The sequence below is a fragment of the Rhinolophus hipposideros genome, assembly GCF_964194185.1.
Source record: "Rhinolophus hipposideros genome assembly, chromosome: 21".
In the NCBI taxonomy this organism is placed as follows: Eukaryota; Metazoa; Chordata; class Mammalia; order Chiroptera; family Rhinolophidae; genus Rhinolophus; species Rhinolophus hipposideros.
In genome coordinates, this window is record NC_138067.1 from 46771574 (window position 1) to 46791071 (window position 19498).

Sequence of the window (19498 nt, forward strand, 5' to 3'; positions counted from 1 at the left end):
TGTCAGCAAATTTTGCCATTTTCACTGGCATATGTCTACTAAATTTTTTTTATATGCACCCTTTGTTTATTGCAGCGCCATTCACAAAGCCAAGACACAGAAACAACCAAAATGCCCATTAATAGACAACTGGACAAAGAAACTGTGATATATATATATATATATATACACACACACACACACACACACACACACACATATACATATATATAATGGAATATTACTCTGCCACAAAAGGAATAAAATCCTACCATCTGCAACAACATGGATGGACCCAGAGGGTATCATGTTAAGTAAAACAAGTCACATTGAGAAATACAAATACCATATGATTCCACCCACACGTGGAATCTAAAAATCAGAACAAGAGACAAACAAAACAGAAATAGACACGTAGATGCAGAGAACAAACTGATGGTTATGAAGGGATTAAGAACTACAAGTTGGTAGTTACAAAATAGTCATGGGGACGTACAGTATGAGGAATATAATCAATAATATTGTAAAAACTATGTACAATGTCAGATGGGTACTGGACTTATTGGGGTTATCACTTTGTGAGGTGTATAAATAACTAGTCATTATGTTGTTTTGTATACTTGAAACTAACAAAAAAAGATATTATGCCGAAATTTAAAAAAATAATGTTTTTTCCCACCTGAATTTTACAGACACTAACAACGTGTCTAGATTTTCTTTGAGTCATGCTTGAAAAGGTGGGACTGTAATTTAGATGTTACTTGATCGTGGACAACAAGAGTGCATGATGAAATTGAAGCCATCTATCTTATTGATACTTTTGGTTTTTATTCTTTTAATCACATATTTTAGTTTCACTGTGGATTAAATATGCCAGTAGTAAAACATAAAACATTGTTTTATTTCTGAATTGTAAGAAAAAAGATGCTTTATAGATTTTGTGACTTCAGATGAAGTAATTGCTTTTCGTTCTTCTAGTGCTCATTCTTTTTTTTTTATTAGTTTCAGATGCACAAGACAAAGTAATACTTAGACGTTTATCATTTATATCCCTCACACTGTGGGCCCCCCTCCCCCCATCCACTATCTCTCTGACATCGCACCGAGCCATTACATTTCCCCTGTCTCCACTCCCAATGCTTTACTCCGTCTCTTGTAAGTATATACATACATATATATACATACATACATACATATATATATATATAAAATTATAGTTGGCATTCATTATTGTTCAGCTTCAGGTGTACATTGCAGTGATCAGGCATGTCTACTAAATTTTACCCTTAAGTTTTTCATGGTCGTTGATGTTATTTAAACCATTTTGTTTTCTGACTTACCATTTCCAGTGGGTCACTGTGAGTACATATAAACACAATTTTTAATTTTGTTATTATTATATCCTGTTACCCTGCCAACATCAGACATTATTTCTTGTTACCTTTTGTAGATTTCTTAGGGATCAGACAACATGGGAGTTTTTACAGTGACACCCACCTCTATTCCCAATACCATTCTTCAATGCTGGTGACCACTGAAATGTTATTTTTACATAGTTCATTATATTTCCTGTGAATAAAGACAGTTTTTCTTTTTCTGTTTCTAATCTATATGGCTTTTAAAAATTGCCTAATTGCTTTAGCTAGAATCTCCAGAACGTTGTTGAAGAAATTATTGAGAATGAATACCCTTGCCTTCTATCTGACCTTACAATGAAAGTATTCCGCCTTTCACCACTATATATGGTATGACTTGTAGGTTTTTCATAAATGTCCTTTATCAGGTTGGACATTCCCTTCTATTCCTAGTCTATGGAAATATCACACCTTATAAAAGCAAAATACAAATGGATTGAATATATAAATTTAAAATATAAAATTACAAAACCTTTGAAAAAATGGGGCAAAATCTTCAGAATCCAGGGTTTGGTGAAGAATTCTTAGACATGACACCAAAGCATGACTTGTGAAAGAAAAACATCAAGTTGGACAATTAAGAACTATTGCTCTGCAGAAGACTCTATTAAGAGGATGAAAAGGGACTATCTATCTAGAATGTATAAAGAATTCTCAAATGTTAATGGTAAATTAGTTATAATTGGAAAGTTATTGTTTAATGCGTATAGAGCTTCTGTTTTGTAAGATGAAGAGTCAGATGACTACCAGACTTATTGGGGGATCACTGCATAAGTTATGTGAATGTCTAAAAAATCTAAATTTTTATCAACAGAATTAGATAATGGACCAAAGTCACAGTCATTTCACCAAAGAGATTATATGATGGCAAATAAGCGAGTAAACACATGTTCAGCATCACTAGCCATTAAGGAAACACCAATTAAGATAGATAATTGGATAACATAACCCATAAATAAGGACACTTAAATTAAGAATAATGACAATATCAAATGCTGAACAGGTGGAGAGAAAGTGTGTACTCGCACAACAGCCTAGCCAACTGTCCCTCTGTGTCTTTCCTTAAGGAAAGAAGAGTCTGTGAGACTGTGCCTTTCTGGGACTCTGTTCCATCCTTGTGTTTACACCTTATGTCTCTCTGTCTGGTCCCCAAAAGATGGTTTGCAGCCAAAGAGGGGTAAGATATCTCAGGGGAGATACAACCTAAGCCAGGTGGAACCAAGTGGGGACCCCCAATGAGCTGCCTTAGAAAAATGTGGGAAGGGGCCTTGCCTGCCCTTGCCCCTGCCTGGGAAAGTCTGTTGCCAGCTCTGGCTTTTCCCTGTCACCTGTTTGTGAGAGAAGTCATGAGGACAACAAAGATCGGTTCACTCCACTTATCTCAACGGAACTGTTACAATATGAAAGACTTGACCCTGAGAAGGTACATACCTTAAGTACGACATCATGGGTCCTTGCGCTTCAGCTGTTTACAGACAAAGGGTGATTGGAATAAACATTTGTCTCCTATGATGTATGAGTCTCACAGACCGTGTAAGAAACAATGTTACTTTCTTGTAGTTGTAGACCTATCATTAAAAACCTCCAGTCGGCCTTATTCTGGGCTCCAGTCCTCTGAGACTGAGAGACCCCTGGCCTTCGGAGAGATTTAACTACATTAAGTCTCTGTTTGTTTCTTTCTTAAAAACGTAACCCAAGCTGCCCCTTCTCGCACCCTCACTGCCCATGTTGCGCTGGACGCGACAAAAGTGGATCTCTCATACATTGCTTCTGGGAATTGAAATGGTACAGCCATTGTGTAAAATAATTTGGTCGTTTTATATAAAATTAAATGGGCACTTTCTACACGACCCAGAAATCTCAATCTTGGTTATTTACCCACAGAAATGAAATTTTATATCCACACAAAATTCTGTACATAAATGTTCTTGGCAGCTTTATTTGCAATAGCCCCAAACTTGAAACATTCAAAAAGTCCTTCAACAGGTGAATAGTTAAACTATGACATATCCACACCACGGAACACTACTGAGCAATGAAAAGTAACAGACCTGGTACTACAATAACATGGACGGATCTCAAGGACATTGTGTTAGAAGGAAAAAAAAAATCTCAAAGCCTCACATGCTTTGGTTGTGTAAATAACATAGTATCAAAAACAAACACATGCTGTCTGATCACATTAACATAACATTTTAAAAATGATACAATTTTAGAGACAGAACAAATAGTGCTTGCCAGGGTTGAAGAACGGTGTTGGTAGCCGAGGGGGTCTGGCTGTAAAGGGATAGCATGAGGAACATCTTCGTGGTGATGGACTAGGATCAGTATGTTGATTGTGCGGGTGTCTACATGAATTTAAACATGTGACAAAATGACATACAACTGTAGACGCACATTGTACTCATGTCTCCTCCTGGGTTTGGGGATTGTAATGGATGCATAATGGAACTATGGGGAGAAACTGGGTGAAGTACAAGTATCTGTACTATTTGTGCAACTTCCTGTCTGTGAATACAAGGATTTCAAAATAAGAAGTTCAAAAGTGGGATCTGATTGAAGAGGAAAAATACAATCTAAAATAGACATGGACAGCCACACATTCGGGAGTGGGAGCATCGCTGAAGCTGTTCCGTGGGTGGCCGAGGTGGAGACGGCTGCAAGAGGTGTTTGTAGAGTGAGCAACTGACGTCTCTTTGATGTACCACACCCATCCTGGCTATACACCCAGACTTCTGTCCATTTTGACTACACTTGACCAGATAGCAGCCAAAGGGGGTCTATTAGTAGTAGCCCTGAGTTTTACTAATTGAATGGAAGGGACAGAAAACTTCTCCTTGTACGTGAAGATACCTGGAGCCTCCACACTGAGGTTAGCAATAAGATATGCAGCCGAGAAAGAGCTCCAGTCATCTTTCACACCATGAAAAGTGCAGTGGACAGAAACAGGCTTCCTTACCTGATGTTATACACAGCGCTGCAGCCATGAAAGGAGGGTCTCAGCTGTCCCTAACGGTGGGAGAAGAAACAAGATTCATTTGTGATCTGATGGAAGCCAGCACAGTGAAAGGCAGTTCATGAAACGAACTTATATTTGAGAGAATCATTTCTATTACATACATTGATTTTCATAAGCTTATCTCCAGAGTTATAAGAGAGGGGATAATTCTAAACTAAGAATGAGCATTTATATAAAACCAAGGTTATGAACAAGAAACAACAGATCTTGAAAATAAAATGATGGCATTTTACACCTGTACCAGGACTACTGGGGACAACTCAAGAGCGAATTGATCTATGATACAGAGTGGAATTCTTCCAAATTAGGTAAAATGTTAGGAGTTTAAGAAATAAAATTTAAAAGACATGTTTGAGAGCTTGTTTGGAGGTTCTAGGACAGGAGCACAGCTACTCGTATACCCTTGACCAAAGAATGGTCCTCTTCGTGCTCACTTCAGCAGCACATTACTAAAATTGGAATGATATAGAGAAGATTAGCATGGCCCCTGTGCAAGAATGACACGCAAATTCGTGAAGCGTTCCATATTTAAAAAAAAAAAAAGAATGGTCCTCTTTTCTATCAGGGAAGATGGTAAAGGGGGTCAAGTATATGGTGATGGAAGGATAACTGACTCTGGGTGGTGAACACACATTGCAATATATAAATGATGTGTTATGTAATTGTACACTTGACACCTATATAATTCTATTAACCAATGTCACCCCAATAAATTTAATAAAAATTTTTAAAAATCATACATGCACACACACGTGACATGTTTGATAAATACAGAAACTTCAACATTTGACCAGTTGCTGGTCCTGAAGCACAAACTAGAATGAAGCAGAAGTAATAAATATCATACAGGAAGCCATCTTTCCCCACTTTTCAATGGAAGAACAGTTCCTGCAGACAAGACTGTATGTGCAACCCAGCCTGACTCTGAGGTTTTAAGTATTTTCCAAGTCATACAAAATGTGTTAGATGAGTCTTCCTGCTCAGTCCTGTCGTCTGCCCCAGGTGAAGAGCACAGGAAGAAGAAAGCCATCATCTTGTCCTACAGTGTCAGTAGAACTGAGAATCCAGGTTCCATGGAACTGTTCCGAGTCAGCAAGTCTGGCTTGATCAAGCACTCATTTTCCCCCTGGGCAGCTGTGGTACCTGTGGGTAGAGAATGATAGACCTGAGATCATGGAAGGGAGGAAGAAGAATAATGTTTTTCCTCACAGCCTCCAAATACAGGTTGTCCACCATGAAGAGCCACCCCCTGTCCTCATCCTCCTCATCTAGGATGTTTGAAGGGGTGTTATGGATAGTACCTGCTGCTCTTTCCACAGTGTTTGGGTCTTCACTGCTGTTTAATGAGAAAGGAAAACAGGTACTACACATTCCTACAGTGATCAGAACCATCACTCCCGGTGGAGAAAAATTGCCCCTAAAATTCTATTCGTGCCCATAATGCAAAATGTAAGTCCCCACGGCAGAGTTTGGTGTTTAAAGAACCCCGTGTCACTACAACTGCCCACGAAAAAGAGAAGTGCTCAGTTTCACCTGGATCCATCTGGAGACTCCTTCTGGCTAAGCCAGGCTTCAGCCAGGAAAGCTCCCAAGGTAACCATAATTATGGCCAGTCCGATGAGGTTACTCTTGGTGAAATCTCTTGATGTGGTACCAGGGGAAATTAAAAGAGACAAGGGGGTCACCACTGATACTCTTCATTCTCAATGGATCTGCCCAATGTGACCCTCACGTGCCCACTGTATTTCCTGGCCAGTGCTCAGCTGTATTTTCACAAAAATTTTAGTCACTGGAAACAGAATGTAGGATTTTATGAGAGTTGTAGCAGTTCTTTCTTCATCTGCTTTATATTTTCTCTGCCTATCTCTCTTCTTCATTTATTTGATCTTTGTCTCATTTAAACCTTTCTGCATTCCTTTTTCCCTTCTCCCTTCATATCCCAGAAATTTGATCAACACAAAGGGCCAGTGTTGCTCCACAGAGCACTGAAATTCAGTGGCTGCATCAGTACCCTTCCTCAGAGCACAAAACTTCATGCCAGAAGCGGCATGCAGTGAGCTTAGGAAAATCTGAGTTTAGTAGATACCGTGGTTCCCCGAAAATAAGACCTAGCTGGACAATCAGCTTTAATGCATCTTTTGGAACTGAAATTAGTATAAGACCGGGTCTTATTTTATTATAATACAAGACCGGGTCTTTATAATATAATATACTAATATGATATAATATAATATAATACCAGGTCTTATATTAATTTTTGCTCCAAAAGATGCATTAGAGCTGAGGGTCTGGCTAGATCTTTAATTTGGGGGAAACATGGTAAGTATCTGGACCATTGTGTATTCAGCTTCTCTCAGGAAGGGCTCACCATTCAGCTTACCATTGGCCCCAGTTCCTGAAGAGAAGCCTGCATTTGTATCACCCCATCTCACTCATCCCAACTCCTGCGAAATGTGCCTTTGAACCCATCAACAGCAATGTTCCCTGAAGGCAGAATCCATGGGGAGAAATACATAATGACCCCCCAGGGTCCGGGAGCTCCCTCCACCTCTCAGCACTGACCATACTGACCTTGATCTAATTACGAAACAGTCCCTGACAATATGGGGAGACAACAGTTAAAAAGAGAATGTCAGAGCTGAAACATAGAGTGTGTTGTGGCAGGAAACAAGATACTCTCAGACAAATTCTCCTAGGAGGTGCCGTGAGATTTTTAAAAAAGACATTGCATCACCATATATTTGATCCCCTTTACCCTCATCACCCACCCCCACCCCCTTACCCTCTGGTAACCACTAAATTATTGTCTGTGTCTATGAGTTTTTGTTTCTCATTTGTTTGTCTTGTTCTTTTTGGTTTATATACCACATATCAGTGAAATCATAGGGTTCTCTGCTTTGTCTGTCTGACTTATTTCACTTAGCATTATACTCTCAAGATCCATCCATGTTGTCACAAATGCTCCTGTGGTGAACACACAATGGGATTTATAGACGATGTAATACAGAATTGTACACCTGAAATCTATGTAAATTTACTAACAATTGTCACCCCAATAAAATTAATTAAAAAAAAAAAGACATTGCACCCATCTCCCTGAAGCAAAAGACTGTGGAACATCACATTCTGAGAACGAGAGAATTGTTGGGAATAAATCACTGTCGCCAAGCTGAATCAAAACTTTTATAGATACAGAGAATGGTGGAAGGAATTGTGACAATGGTGGAACTGACAATTGTGAAGCACAGCATGAGAAATCATCCAAGAATGAAGAAGAAAAACAAAGGAGTGGAAATTAAGAAATGAGAATCAGAATGACAGATCAAATAATCTATTTATATGTTTAAAAAGTCCTCAAAATCTTGCAGAATGCCTGTCACCCAGATCACAAGGTGATCACTGGGCTCTGAGGCCCAGAAAGGAGCCCTTGTCTGGAAGTACACACAGCTGTAGTTCCCAGTGTCACCGACTGTCACATTGTGAACGGAGAAGTCTGTCTCCTTTCCTGCTGGACTCTGGAGCTGTATGGCTGTTGAAGTTCCTTTCTTCAGTAGAGCAAACGTTATAGACTCGGTCAAATACTCTGGCGCCTGGCACTTCAGGGTCACCTTTTCCCCTGCGGTCACCTTACCCCTTTTGTGGGCTTGGAGGGAAGGTTTCTGGAAGTCTCCTGTAAGAGAAGGAAGGCAGTGAGGTCGTGGGGAGAAGCCTTGGGTCCCCCTTCAGCCTTGTTCTCCTGGCAGGGTTCCCAGGGAGTGTGGGAAGTGACGGACATCTGATCTCACCCTCTTTGTGCTCTGATTCCAGGAAGGAGATTTCCCTCCTACAAGCCCCTGGATGAAGCCAAGCTCATCAACTCTGTTCCTTTCTTTGTCCATCTCCCCCTCCCCAGCCACACTGGAGATGAGACCCCTCTGGGCCCTCTCATCCTCCCTCATCCCTGTGCTAGGAAGGCCGTAAGTCATTCTGAGCACCCTGCCCCCACCTGTCACTAGTAGTAAAAGGACATCACTGGGCGGTGACCGTATATGGGGGCTCCCTCTTCGGTAGTATTCACAGGCGTACTCTCCAGCATTACTGGTTTTCAAATCAGCGAGGTGAAACGCAGCCAGGCCCCCTGGGGAGTCAGGAGATGGCAGGGACCTCACAGGACGTCCGTTCTTTCTGAGAACAAAGTTTCCATCCTTGGTAGGAGCTGAGCATCGCAGTGCCACTTGGCTATTGGCAGGAACCACCGAGCTGGGCCAGGCACTGATGGAGGGCCTGGGAAGTGACTCTGGAAGGAAGTGGAGTCCAGGGCTGGATTTGGTTCACTCACTGCTCTGGGAAGCCCATTTAAAGAAGGGAAAGGGGGAAATGGGGCCTTTGGGGGTGGAGGATGGAGGAGGGTTTAACTGAAGAAACACTCACCATTTCTTATGTCTCCTTGGCCAACACAGAGCCCTAAAGAGGAATTGTCTGTGAGACATGAGCTCCTGCCTGGAGCCCACGTCTTCTGCCTGCTCCAATCTCTGAGGGACCATCCCAGGGGCTCTTGCTGAGGATGGACCTCTGGAGGTCATGCATATGGGAGTTCTTGTTTTCCCCACGCTGGAATCTGGCTTCAGCTCTGCTCTGAGCTCCTCCATCATTCTCACAGAGGTTCTCTATGCTACTGTCACCTCCAAGGCTCCAGGGCCTTTCTTGTTTCCGCAAAATTCCACAAATCCTCCGGTTTTCATCTTCTGTCTTGATCTTCTCTTAGTCTTACCATTTCTGTTAAAGTCTGTGTTATGTTTTCTACATCTCTTGGTCTTGGGTAGGAGGCATAAATCATGAGGGAGATTATGAAAGCCTGGTGATGGGCCTGTGGCCCGAGGCCCTGAGTAGGCCTGAGTCTCCTGACACTCATCTGTGATAGAAGAATCCTCATATTAAAGGCTGTTTGGTGCCTTGGGTAACATAAATTAAGACAGAACCATTTGGTTGTAATTTTTAAAGAGAGTTCATAGAAAATTATGTATCTCATGCCATTGGGGACACAAGATGTTACTAAATGTAAGTAGCTGGAAGGCAAGGACTCCATGCTATTCACCTTATTATCCCCAGTGTTTTCACAGGTCCTGACCCATAGTAGGACTTCCACAAATGCACATTGACTGATGAGATGCTCCAGTTTAAGCATGATTGAGAGATCCTACCAGGTTGTAAAAAGATGCAACCTTACAATACCTTCCTGTCTTCCTCCCACCAGCTTGACCCCGCTTGACCCCATCCCTACCTCACACCATAATGACCCACATCCATTGGGTGGGGTAAGGAATTGGCTGACACAAAGAGGAAGCTCTGTCATGGCTAGTGCTGGCTGTGACCACCTTAGCTTTAGTCTTTAAAGGTTTGTGATCCAGTTTTAGCCATTATGTGTTTTCATCCCTTGATATCCACCTGAGACAAAGTTCAGTGTTTGGTGCCCTAAAATAAGTCTTAAAAAAGCCAAACGATATTCCAGAAAAGGGGAAAACATAGTTTCTCCCCTGTCTCACGTACACTTGCATTTGTAGGATATTCCAACCAATGGTTCTTAACTTTGCCTGCACACTGGGCTCCCCTGGGGAGCTAATTAAAAAGTCCAGTGGGCAGACCAAACCACAGGAAAATAAATCAGAGTCTTCAAATGGGGCTCAGACATCAGTACTTTTTGATGTCTGATACAAGTGACAGAAATTTGTAGCCAACATGGAGAACCACAGCTCCATCTGAACTGGAACAAACACTGGTCAAGGACCGTAAAAGATACTCAAAATCAACTGGTTGATAAACAAACTTCCAAGTGAAAGTGATTACACACATCTCTGACCATTCACAGCCATCCTTTATTCATTCATTCATTCATTCATTTAAATTTATTGGGGTGACATTTGTTAGTAAAATGATATTGGTTTCAACTGTAAAATTCTATAATACATCATCTGTACATTGCTTTGTGTGTTCACCAAAGTCAATTTTCTTCCTTTTTGAAATGCCAAGGGGGGTGGTCCACTTTTTGCCTGAGTGCTAAATTCACCTGAGAATATCATGCCTGAACACAAATATTATGATAACAGAGATATTAACTTAACAAGAAGTTTAGTTAGACATGTATTTCTAAGAACAGAAAGTTCCTCTGTTTTTCCTGTATGGAGGAACAGGAATTGGTGTTTCAAGGGGGGAAAAAGAAGTTACCCGGCTTTCTGCTACAAACACATGGATATGTCCAGAAAATTAAACGTTACGGTCTGAAAAAGGGAAGGCAGTGGATTGTGCCATAGCACTAGACTGAAGTGTCATTAACCAGTCAGTGTGACCACGGAGAAAGAGAAAGGAAAAGCGTAGAGAGCAGACACCTTGACACCTGAACTCACTCAGAGTCTCCTGGGAGCAGCGTGACCCCAGCTCTGGACAGAGAGCTTGGTCCCTGAGCATCAGAGCCCTGGGGCTTGGATCTCTGCTCCCTGGCCTACCTCTGCAGAGTGGGTGGAGCCCACAGAGCAGAGCCTCCCCAGGTAAGGGGAATGGACCACGCTGGGTGGGCAAAATAGCGCCACTTCAGCTGTTACTGTAACTGGACAGAAGGTGGAGACCAACGTCAAACACCAATATCCTCTAACGTCACGGAGCACAGGGAGCACGTTTACTGGTGAGATGAAGTCTCCTCTATGGGACTGACTTGATGTCTCAGAGAGTCAAAGAATATGAAGCCTCCTTAAGTTGTCCATGGCTGTTGGAAGATCAGGGCAGAGAGAGGGACTACAGTGTGAGAGTCCGGCTTACGCTATAATGTAAGCTCAGATAAGGAGATATCATCAGAAGGCATCAAGAAGCAGTTTTCAGTGAATCCGACAGAACACCATGCTGTCCACGTGACATCCCCTGGCTGAGAACCAAGCAAGATTCTAAAATATTCAGACACTCAAGTCCTGCTCCTTGGACACCAGCCCCTCTGTCTGCTGACACTGCTGATTCAGACAGGGACCCTGTAAGTCCCTCAAGTGGGGGTGACCCTCTGAGGCAGGAGGCTTTGCCCAGTGTACTTGGAAGGATACAGTGGGGTACAGAATTGAGCCACCTGGCTGCTTATCAGCTCACCCACCACAGGACATCTCATCTTGTCTGGTCTCATCTCATTTCATCTTTGCACATCACCTACTCTGAGATAAGAGGAAAATCGTCTCAGAAGTCTTATAAGGGGTGCCTCAGGACCCGACAACAGGGACACAAGCTCTGAAGGATAGGAGAAGGAAGGGATATACTTTGTCCACTGACATGAGGAGAACGCTCTGGGGAAATTTCCAACAGAAATAGTGCCCAAGCCAAGGGAAGGAGAGGTGATGATAAAAGGGTTCATTTCCCCGTGGAAATAACAAGACTTACTACACACATATGGTCTCTAATCATAAAGACAGCCCTACAGATCGCTCTTAATTATCCCCTGTACAGATGCAGATATCAGCCCTAGCTCTTGTCATGTATTTCAAATGCAGTTCAAACAGCCTATGCAGGGGGAGAGACTACAAAACATACGTGACTTCCCCGGAAACACGGTCAGAGAGCCTGAGAAGGGAGGTTCTTGCTTTTGCCCAGGTGGGGCTCTGGTAGAAAGAAAGCCCTGTGGACTACGTAGAGCCTAGGCATCGGGGAAATAGGGTGAAGGCTGAGAGCTAAGTCACTGTGACCAAACCAGGCCAGGCACCACACACTGTCCCTGAATGAAGAAACCGGGGTTCCTTGGCAACTGCAAACAGACATCCTGAGTGCGCCCAGCTCTACACCCAGGGACATTTATAAACAGCTTTATCAAGGCATAATTCACATACCATAGAATGCACCCATTTAAGGTGTGCGGTTCAATGGCTTTCCTATGTTCACACATATGTGCACACATCACACAGTCAACTTTCAAGCATGCTCAGGGCCTCCCAGTGACGTCCCATACTCTTGTCGCTTCCCTCTTCTGCCTCTCCCAACCACTAATCAACTTTCTATCTCTATAGACTGCCCTCTTCTGGACATTCATAGGAATGGCATCAGATAACAGGGGCTCTTTGGTGACTGGTCTTTCACCCAGCGGAGTGACACCCTCCTCTTTCATGTCCTTAGAATTTCCCCAGCCCAGCGTCTGTTCACCCAGCCCAAGGACATTGTAGTTCAGAAGACCCCATACCTGTATCCCTCTTAATTTCCTGTTATAGCCTAGTGGAAACAGTAATGACTTTGGAAGCGGAGCGCCTGGGCTTGCATTTTGACTTTTTTGCTCACTCTTTGCAGGATCCTCAGCCTTCAGTCTTAGGGGCTTCACTTATCACTGGGGGCCAGTTCCCATCACACAGGTTGTTTGAAAGGATCTGAGGGGTATTTCCCACAGGCGCTCTGGGGGATGATGTTAGATGGTGCAGTGACCGGATTCTCTAGCATTAATCATGGCATGAGAAGGTTATTGCCCTTTCAGACCACGTTGAGCCCTTCTGATCACAGAAAGGAGAAAAGCTCAGCTGACGGTGGACGTTATTACCCCTCTATCACTGACTACTCTCTGTGACAGGGAAACAGTCATCCATGGGCTCAGGAACTTGACAATGGACAGCATAAGGTTAGAATTGCTAACATTCCTCCATTGTATCGCCTTTCCATTGTATTATTTTTTCATAGTAACCTTTTTTTTTTGGTAGATGACAGTGGAGTATTTAAAGTTTTACTATGTTTCCATTTGCAAATAAGTGTATTTAAAGAAAAGGTGTTGACTCGGGGTCAATACATTGTTAAATACACGAAGGTGTTGTAAGCATAGTGCACCATCATGAATGAGAATGTACATATTCGCATATTGAAAAACATTTGATTTGTAAGTGGCTGTAAAGCGTGCAGCACGGCTCCTGTCATGTATGAAGCAATCAATAAATATACACCACGGTGTTATTTCTGTTGTATGCTTCACATGTCTCAATTAGTCAATCTACCCTTGTCTCGAATTCCAATATATCAATCCTAAGAAACCTACCAAAGCAGAGGAAGAAAAGGAATTCAGGGACCATACTGGCTGTTCTAAGGACTCGTCTTCAGTTTTACAACCACGGGGGAAGGAAAGCTTGATGTGGGTGGTGGCATCTTTGCTCCAGCATGTCCCTTTTTTCTTCTCACGTGACCTACAGGTTTAATGCCACCACCACATTCATGAAATGAAACCAGGTATTCTCACATCAACCATTTTGAAAATGACAATGTTTTGGAGATAGCAATAGTTTTGAGACACAAGAATGTGAGAAGATGCAGCCTCCCCATACGTCCATTCCCAAACCTCACCATCATCACCAACGTCCATTTGGTGAGGGCTCGATCAAAGATGGAGTGAGTCTTATTACATCAACATCAGCCTTAAAACTGAAAAGTTTCTGACCCATCTTTGCCATTATGTCATTTCATGTTTTGATTCTCCAAACTGGATGAAGGTTGCTGCCTGGTGTCCTAACACAAGCCTCAAAGAATCCCAATAGATATTCCAAAAAGGGGAAAACTTACCTCCCTCCCCTGTGCCACATACGGCTGTCTTTGTACGATACTCCGGCTCAGTTTTTCTTTATCTTGGCTACACATTGGCCTGCGCTGGGGGGCCATTGAACATCACAGTGGGCAGACCAGACCACAAAAGCATTGCATCGAGTTGCTTGGGATGGGGCTCAAGCAGCAAACTTTCAAAGTCTCCTGAGTGATGCAAATACTGAGCCGAAATGGAGAACCACTGCTTTAACTGAACCTGAAAAATTTTATCAAAACTGCAACATAGAAATTCAAAATCAGTTGACTTAGAAACTTCTGAGTAAAAGTGATTATGTACATCTCTGACCATTTGCAGCCAGCTTGCCATCAGTACCCGAATGTGGTTGATACAGCTTTACCTGTGTGCTAAGATCTCTTTAAAATTAACATCAAGCCTGTTTACAAAGATTAGTGTAAAAAAGAGATTGAGCTAACTCAATGGATGTTGGTTAAGCGTTTCTAAGAGATTTCCTCTTTTTCTCCTGTGTGGACTAAAGAGTTTTGTATCTCAGGAGTGAAAAGGGGAAAGTTGCCAGGCCTTTGTGCTAAAATTGCATGGCCCAATTAAAAATATTACATTTTGGAAATGGAAAGTAATAAATAGACACAAGGTGAAAAGACCCAAGTGTCCATCAAATGATAAATGGATAAATAAAATCTCTATACAGATGATGGAATACTATTCGACCATATAAAGGAATGAAATTCTGATACGTGCTATGAAAACATTATGCTATGTGAAATTAGCCAGACAAAAAAGGACAAATATTGTTATGATTACACTTATAAAAAGTGCCTCAAACAGGCAGATTCATAGAGACAGAAAGTAGAATAGAGGTTGCCAGGGGCTGTGGGGAAAGAAGAGGAATGGGTTGTTGGTTAACAGTGATAGTTTGTGTTGGGGATGATAAAGTTTTGGGTGATGATGGGTACATGACAGTGTAAATGTATTTAATGCCGCTGAACTAAACACACTCACAAATGGTTAGAAGGATAAATATTATTGACATATATTTTACCACTATAAAAAAGGAACGTAATGGATGTGTTTGAGGTATTGAAAAGAAAATTTTTTCTCACAGTCAGTGAATCCACAGAGAATGGAAAAAGGGAAAGAGTTGAGAGAGCAGATACCTGTGGACACCTGAACTCACTAGACGCTGCACCTGGGAGGCAGCATGATCCCAGCTCTGGAGAGAGAGCCTGGTCTCTGAGCACCAAAACCCTGGGAACCTGGACCTTTGTCCCCCGCCTGTTTGGCAAAGAGGAAGTGGAACCGACAGCATTGACCTTCTCCTTTTCTAGTAGACCATGTCGGGTGGGCTGGTAGGTGCCACTTCTGCTCTCTGCGTAGCAGGTCAAAGACCATCAGTAAACATCAGCCTCGTGTCATGGCAAAAGCAAAGCAGATGGTATGAACTCAGGCACTTCTCCAAAAGAGATGGTCAAGTCTTAGGGACTTAGAAAGTCTGCAGGCTGTGTGAGCTGTCCAGAGACACTGGGAATCCAAAAAGAAAATCGAGCATGGAGTTTATCGAGCATGGAGTATGCCTTGCTGTGTGTCATGCACACTTGGACCCGATTGTGAAGCTGACCCTGAAACATGAGGAAGCTTTGAGATGCTGACCTGTGTTTCCCAGGCCCCACAGGCAGTGTGTGCAGGAGCCGAGTCTGCAGGCCACATGCATCCTCCTAAGGTAAGCCTCTAATGTAGGCATGCTCTGTACAGTGGCCTGAAGTCTTGGGGTCCGAAATTATGGCAACAGGACAAAGCCAAGTGCAAAGGACGATGCCACAGCAAGTTCTCCTCTCCTGATTTTTGTGTGGATGTCAAGCTTTATTGATTTCTGAAAATACTCATTTTGAGTTACATCCTAGCTCCATTCCTGGGGGCGTTCTGAACCACCCATCTTTACCTCCTCAGGCTTTTTCCGACACTATGGCCTTTCAAACACTCGTAGGATGCCTCCATACCAAGAACCCCACGTGTGTGTCCCTTTTAAGTGAATGGCATGGCTAACTGGAAAGATTTTTGGAGCTAGGCAGTTCTGTATTGAAATCTGGCTTCCTTGGACACCGCCTGTGTACTCGGAGCCAAGTCTGGTCCATTTGCAAACTCCGATTTGATTCCTCACCTGCAAAAGTGGACCTAGTTCTCTCTTGCAGGGTTTTTGTTGTCGTTGGGAGGATCAGAATGGTATTTCTCAAATGTGGGCTAGGCTACCTCCCGTTGGTTTTGTGTATGAGGATAGGTGGAAGGAGGGAGGACTGAAGCATTGCATGACAGCATGCAGTAAGCACTCTTATAGTGCCTTTGATGTGTCAGTATAGAAGCTAGCCTCTGATATCTCTCCATCATGGCCAACTGCCTCTATAACAAAGAAATAGTAGGTTTCAGGCTCGAAAGCTTGACCAGAAACAGTGTATATTGTTAAAATATGGTAGCATTGTTGGCCTTCTCATTGTGTGTACTTCTGGTACCTTTTATTTGACAATGCATCTCTATTCATAGTATTGACACAAAGTTTCTATCTTAAACACTTTTATTGAAGCAAAAAGTCTGAGTGATATTAAGAACAACCTCCAGCCAATGAACTATGGGTAGTTGAGACACAGCAAAAATCTGCTGGAGCAACAGTTGTTGAAAATTTGAAAGCACCCTACAAAATTTTTACAACATTATTGATTATATTTCCCAAATTGTATTTTATATCCCTGTGGCACTATTGTGGCCACCAATTTGTGCTTTCTAATCCCCCTCACCTTCTTGGGGGTTATCACTTTGTGAAGGGTGTAATTGTCTAATTATTACATTGTTTTGTACACCTGAAAAGAAAAAAATTAAAAAGGTAAATAAATGTGAAAAAAAGGAAGAAAATTGGAAAGCACTGGTTTAGAGGTAATGTATGAATCTTGGCAAGATGTCTGATATTTAATATGTACTCAGTAAACTACAGTTGAAGTGATTATTTCTTTCCATTCCCAATTATAACCTCTCACCAATTATGTTATTTTCTCAGATCCCCATGTACTGCTCATGGGACTTACCGAAACAGAGGACAGAAGCAGTTTATGCATATGCCCCCTAGTGGCACGTCAGCCTGTCTGGGGGTCTGTCTTCAGTTTTGCCGTCTGCAGAAGGGAGAAAAGCTGGGATGGTCACAGCATCACCCCTGACTTGAGGGTGGGCCATTACAACTTTCCTCTGACCTCTCAGTTCCCTTTTCCCACAGCCATTTTCTGGGAACTTGATGTCGCTGATTGCAACACATTCTTCCCACACTTATGTTGCAGAACTTGACTCACAGAAGACCCTCCTCTGTCTCTCTCAGATTTCAGGCATCAAACAGGTAACCCCGTAAATGCCTAAGTCTTGAGCCCGCAGAATTTCTGCTGAGGAGATGAAGGCACTTAGCTTCATCTAAGTGCCTAAGAGAATATTGGAAATCCTGGGCAAACATTCAGGTTGCTAGGCATTGCTCACGGGCTCAGAACTAAGGACTAAGGCCAACTAGTTCTTCCCTAGCCGTAGCGGTTAGGGTTCAGTTGTTACAGGATACAGAACCCAAATGGCAATGCTGATGAGTCTACTGTGTGGTACAGGAAAAGCATATGACATAGTAGCGATACATATGGCATTAAAATGACAATAGGTTTCCCTGACAAAAAGGATGCCCAGACAGCAGGAATGAGTCCCAAATTTCTCATCGCAAGGGCTGCATGGATGGGCTTTCTCTCTTAGATCAGAAACTATCACCGTGTTCACAAAACACCTCAGAACCAGGAAACCCAGAGTGAATCCTTGGCTGAGGTTTCTTACTCCATCGTGGGTATTTGTGGGGACAGAGCCAGGAGTGCAGTTTCCAGGCTCTTGGATCTCACATTGAAAGGTGCTGGCTCAGGTAGTAAATGGCCATCAACTGTGATTGGATGGCCATCAGCTGTGGCTAGTTGGCTGTCAGCTGTAACCAGTTGTGGGGAGCCATTATTTACTGTTGCTCTGGAGTCTGGTGGTCTGGCTCAATTTATGGCTAAGGCCTTATCTCTGCAATAAAAACCTTGAGAGTGTTTTTGCAAGTTGCTTAGGAATGAGGGGGGAGTGGCCGTTTCCCCAGACACAGATAACTGGTGACTATCAGGATAATTGGTAGTCTCTTTCTTGTGGTAATTACTTTGGAGAAGTTTTGTAGTGATTTGTAGTTTCTTTGAAAAAGTTAGAAAATTTACTCTCTGTAAGATAACACAAGCCAGTGAATGTTAAACTGCATGTACCTAAAGGATATAAATGGGTGAAGGAAAATAAAGAAAGCGCTCCACTATCAGTGGAGACCGGCCGCATCATCATATGTGTGTGTGTCTCTTTTTGCATTCCCGCTCCCCCTTCCAGGTACCGTTCGATCCGTGGTGGCAGGACCACCACAACCAGTAAGCCATTGGCCACTAATATAACTGTCATGGCTACACTAGCAGCAAATGCGGGGCTAGCAAGAAGATGGTGGCTGAGCTAGCAAGCCCGGATTGCAGTTAGCACGGCGAAGTGCGGGTTGCAGATTGCAGAGAAGTGGACTGCAGATTGTAGATGGTGTGGCTCCTGCTTTCTGTGTCTCCAACCCAGCCTCCAGCAAGAATATAGTGGTATGACTCCCCTACCTATGGCTCCATGGGTGTTCTTTTTTGGCCTCATCATATCCTGTGTTCTTATGTGGGGAGCGGGACTAGAAACCCCACACGACACCCTCCATGACAGACATGTTGAATATTCTTGCTACACTACCAGCCCCGATGGCAGAGCCCTCTGGGGGGTCTCAGAGGACCAAGTGTAAACCGTCACTTCCACGATTACCAATAAACAATACTGACAAGCTGGTCCAAACCTCCCCAGAATTCCTTGGACACAGTTACAAAGCAACACTGGTAATCAGTGTGTTTGAGTCTGCGACTAGGTGTCGGCATCATGGGGTCGATTTTTACATCAGCAAAGAGCTCGATGCAGTTCCTGCTGGGATCCACCCTCACAGCACAGTCCTGAAGAACCATCATGCATGGGTACTGTACCACGTTCTCTGGTGTTTACACAGATTTGTGTGACGCTCTGCTGTCTGCACTTAAAATCATCTTCGACTCATGGACAGGGTACGTGTGGCTCACAGGCTCTTATTTAGTGGGTCCACCCGAAATGAAATTATCAAAAGGTCTGAAACCACAAGCTTCTACTTCCTTTATTTCCATACCAGCTCACTGAGCTACCCTCACTGCTTTTTGTCTTTAGGTCAGGAAATATTTGTGTCTCTGCCACTTAAAAGTGTAAATCCCAATTTACCTATGCATACATTTTGACCAGTTTGTCTACTTCACTGTACAGTGTGCTAGTGTGCTTCCTGCCAGATTGCATGTGGTAAAATTTCTTTGGGCCATATGAATTGGAAATAGGTACACTGAGGCACGGCAAGGTAGGCTCCCTAGCTCAAAGATGCAGAAATGGGAGAGGTAGGTGTGGGAATTGGAACCCAACTCTGTTTCAAATGCCCATTCATTT

General features: G+C 42.9%; 1 protein-coding gene across 1 annotated transcript; it reads right to left on the reverse strand.

Annotated features, from left to right (window-relative positions):
- Nucleotides 1-7748: 7748 nt before the first annotated feature.
- On the reverse strand, nt 7749-18999 carry LOC308489934 (T-cell-interacting, activating receptor on myeloid cells protein 1-like; the record flags this gene model as incomplete). The annotated part of the gene is made up of 3 exons (XM_081031549.1): nt 7749-8083; nt 8399-8689; nt 18837-18999. The coding sequence occupies 3 exons, from the start codon at nt 18997-18999 to the stop codon at nt 7749-7751; spliced, it is 789 nt and encodes a 262-aa protein (XP_080887675.1).
- Nucleotides 19000-19498: the final 499 nt, after the last annotated feature.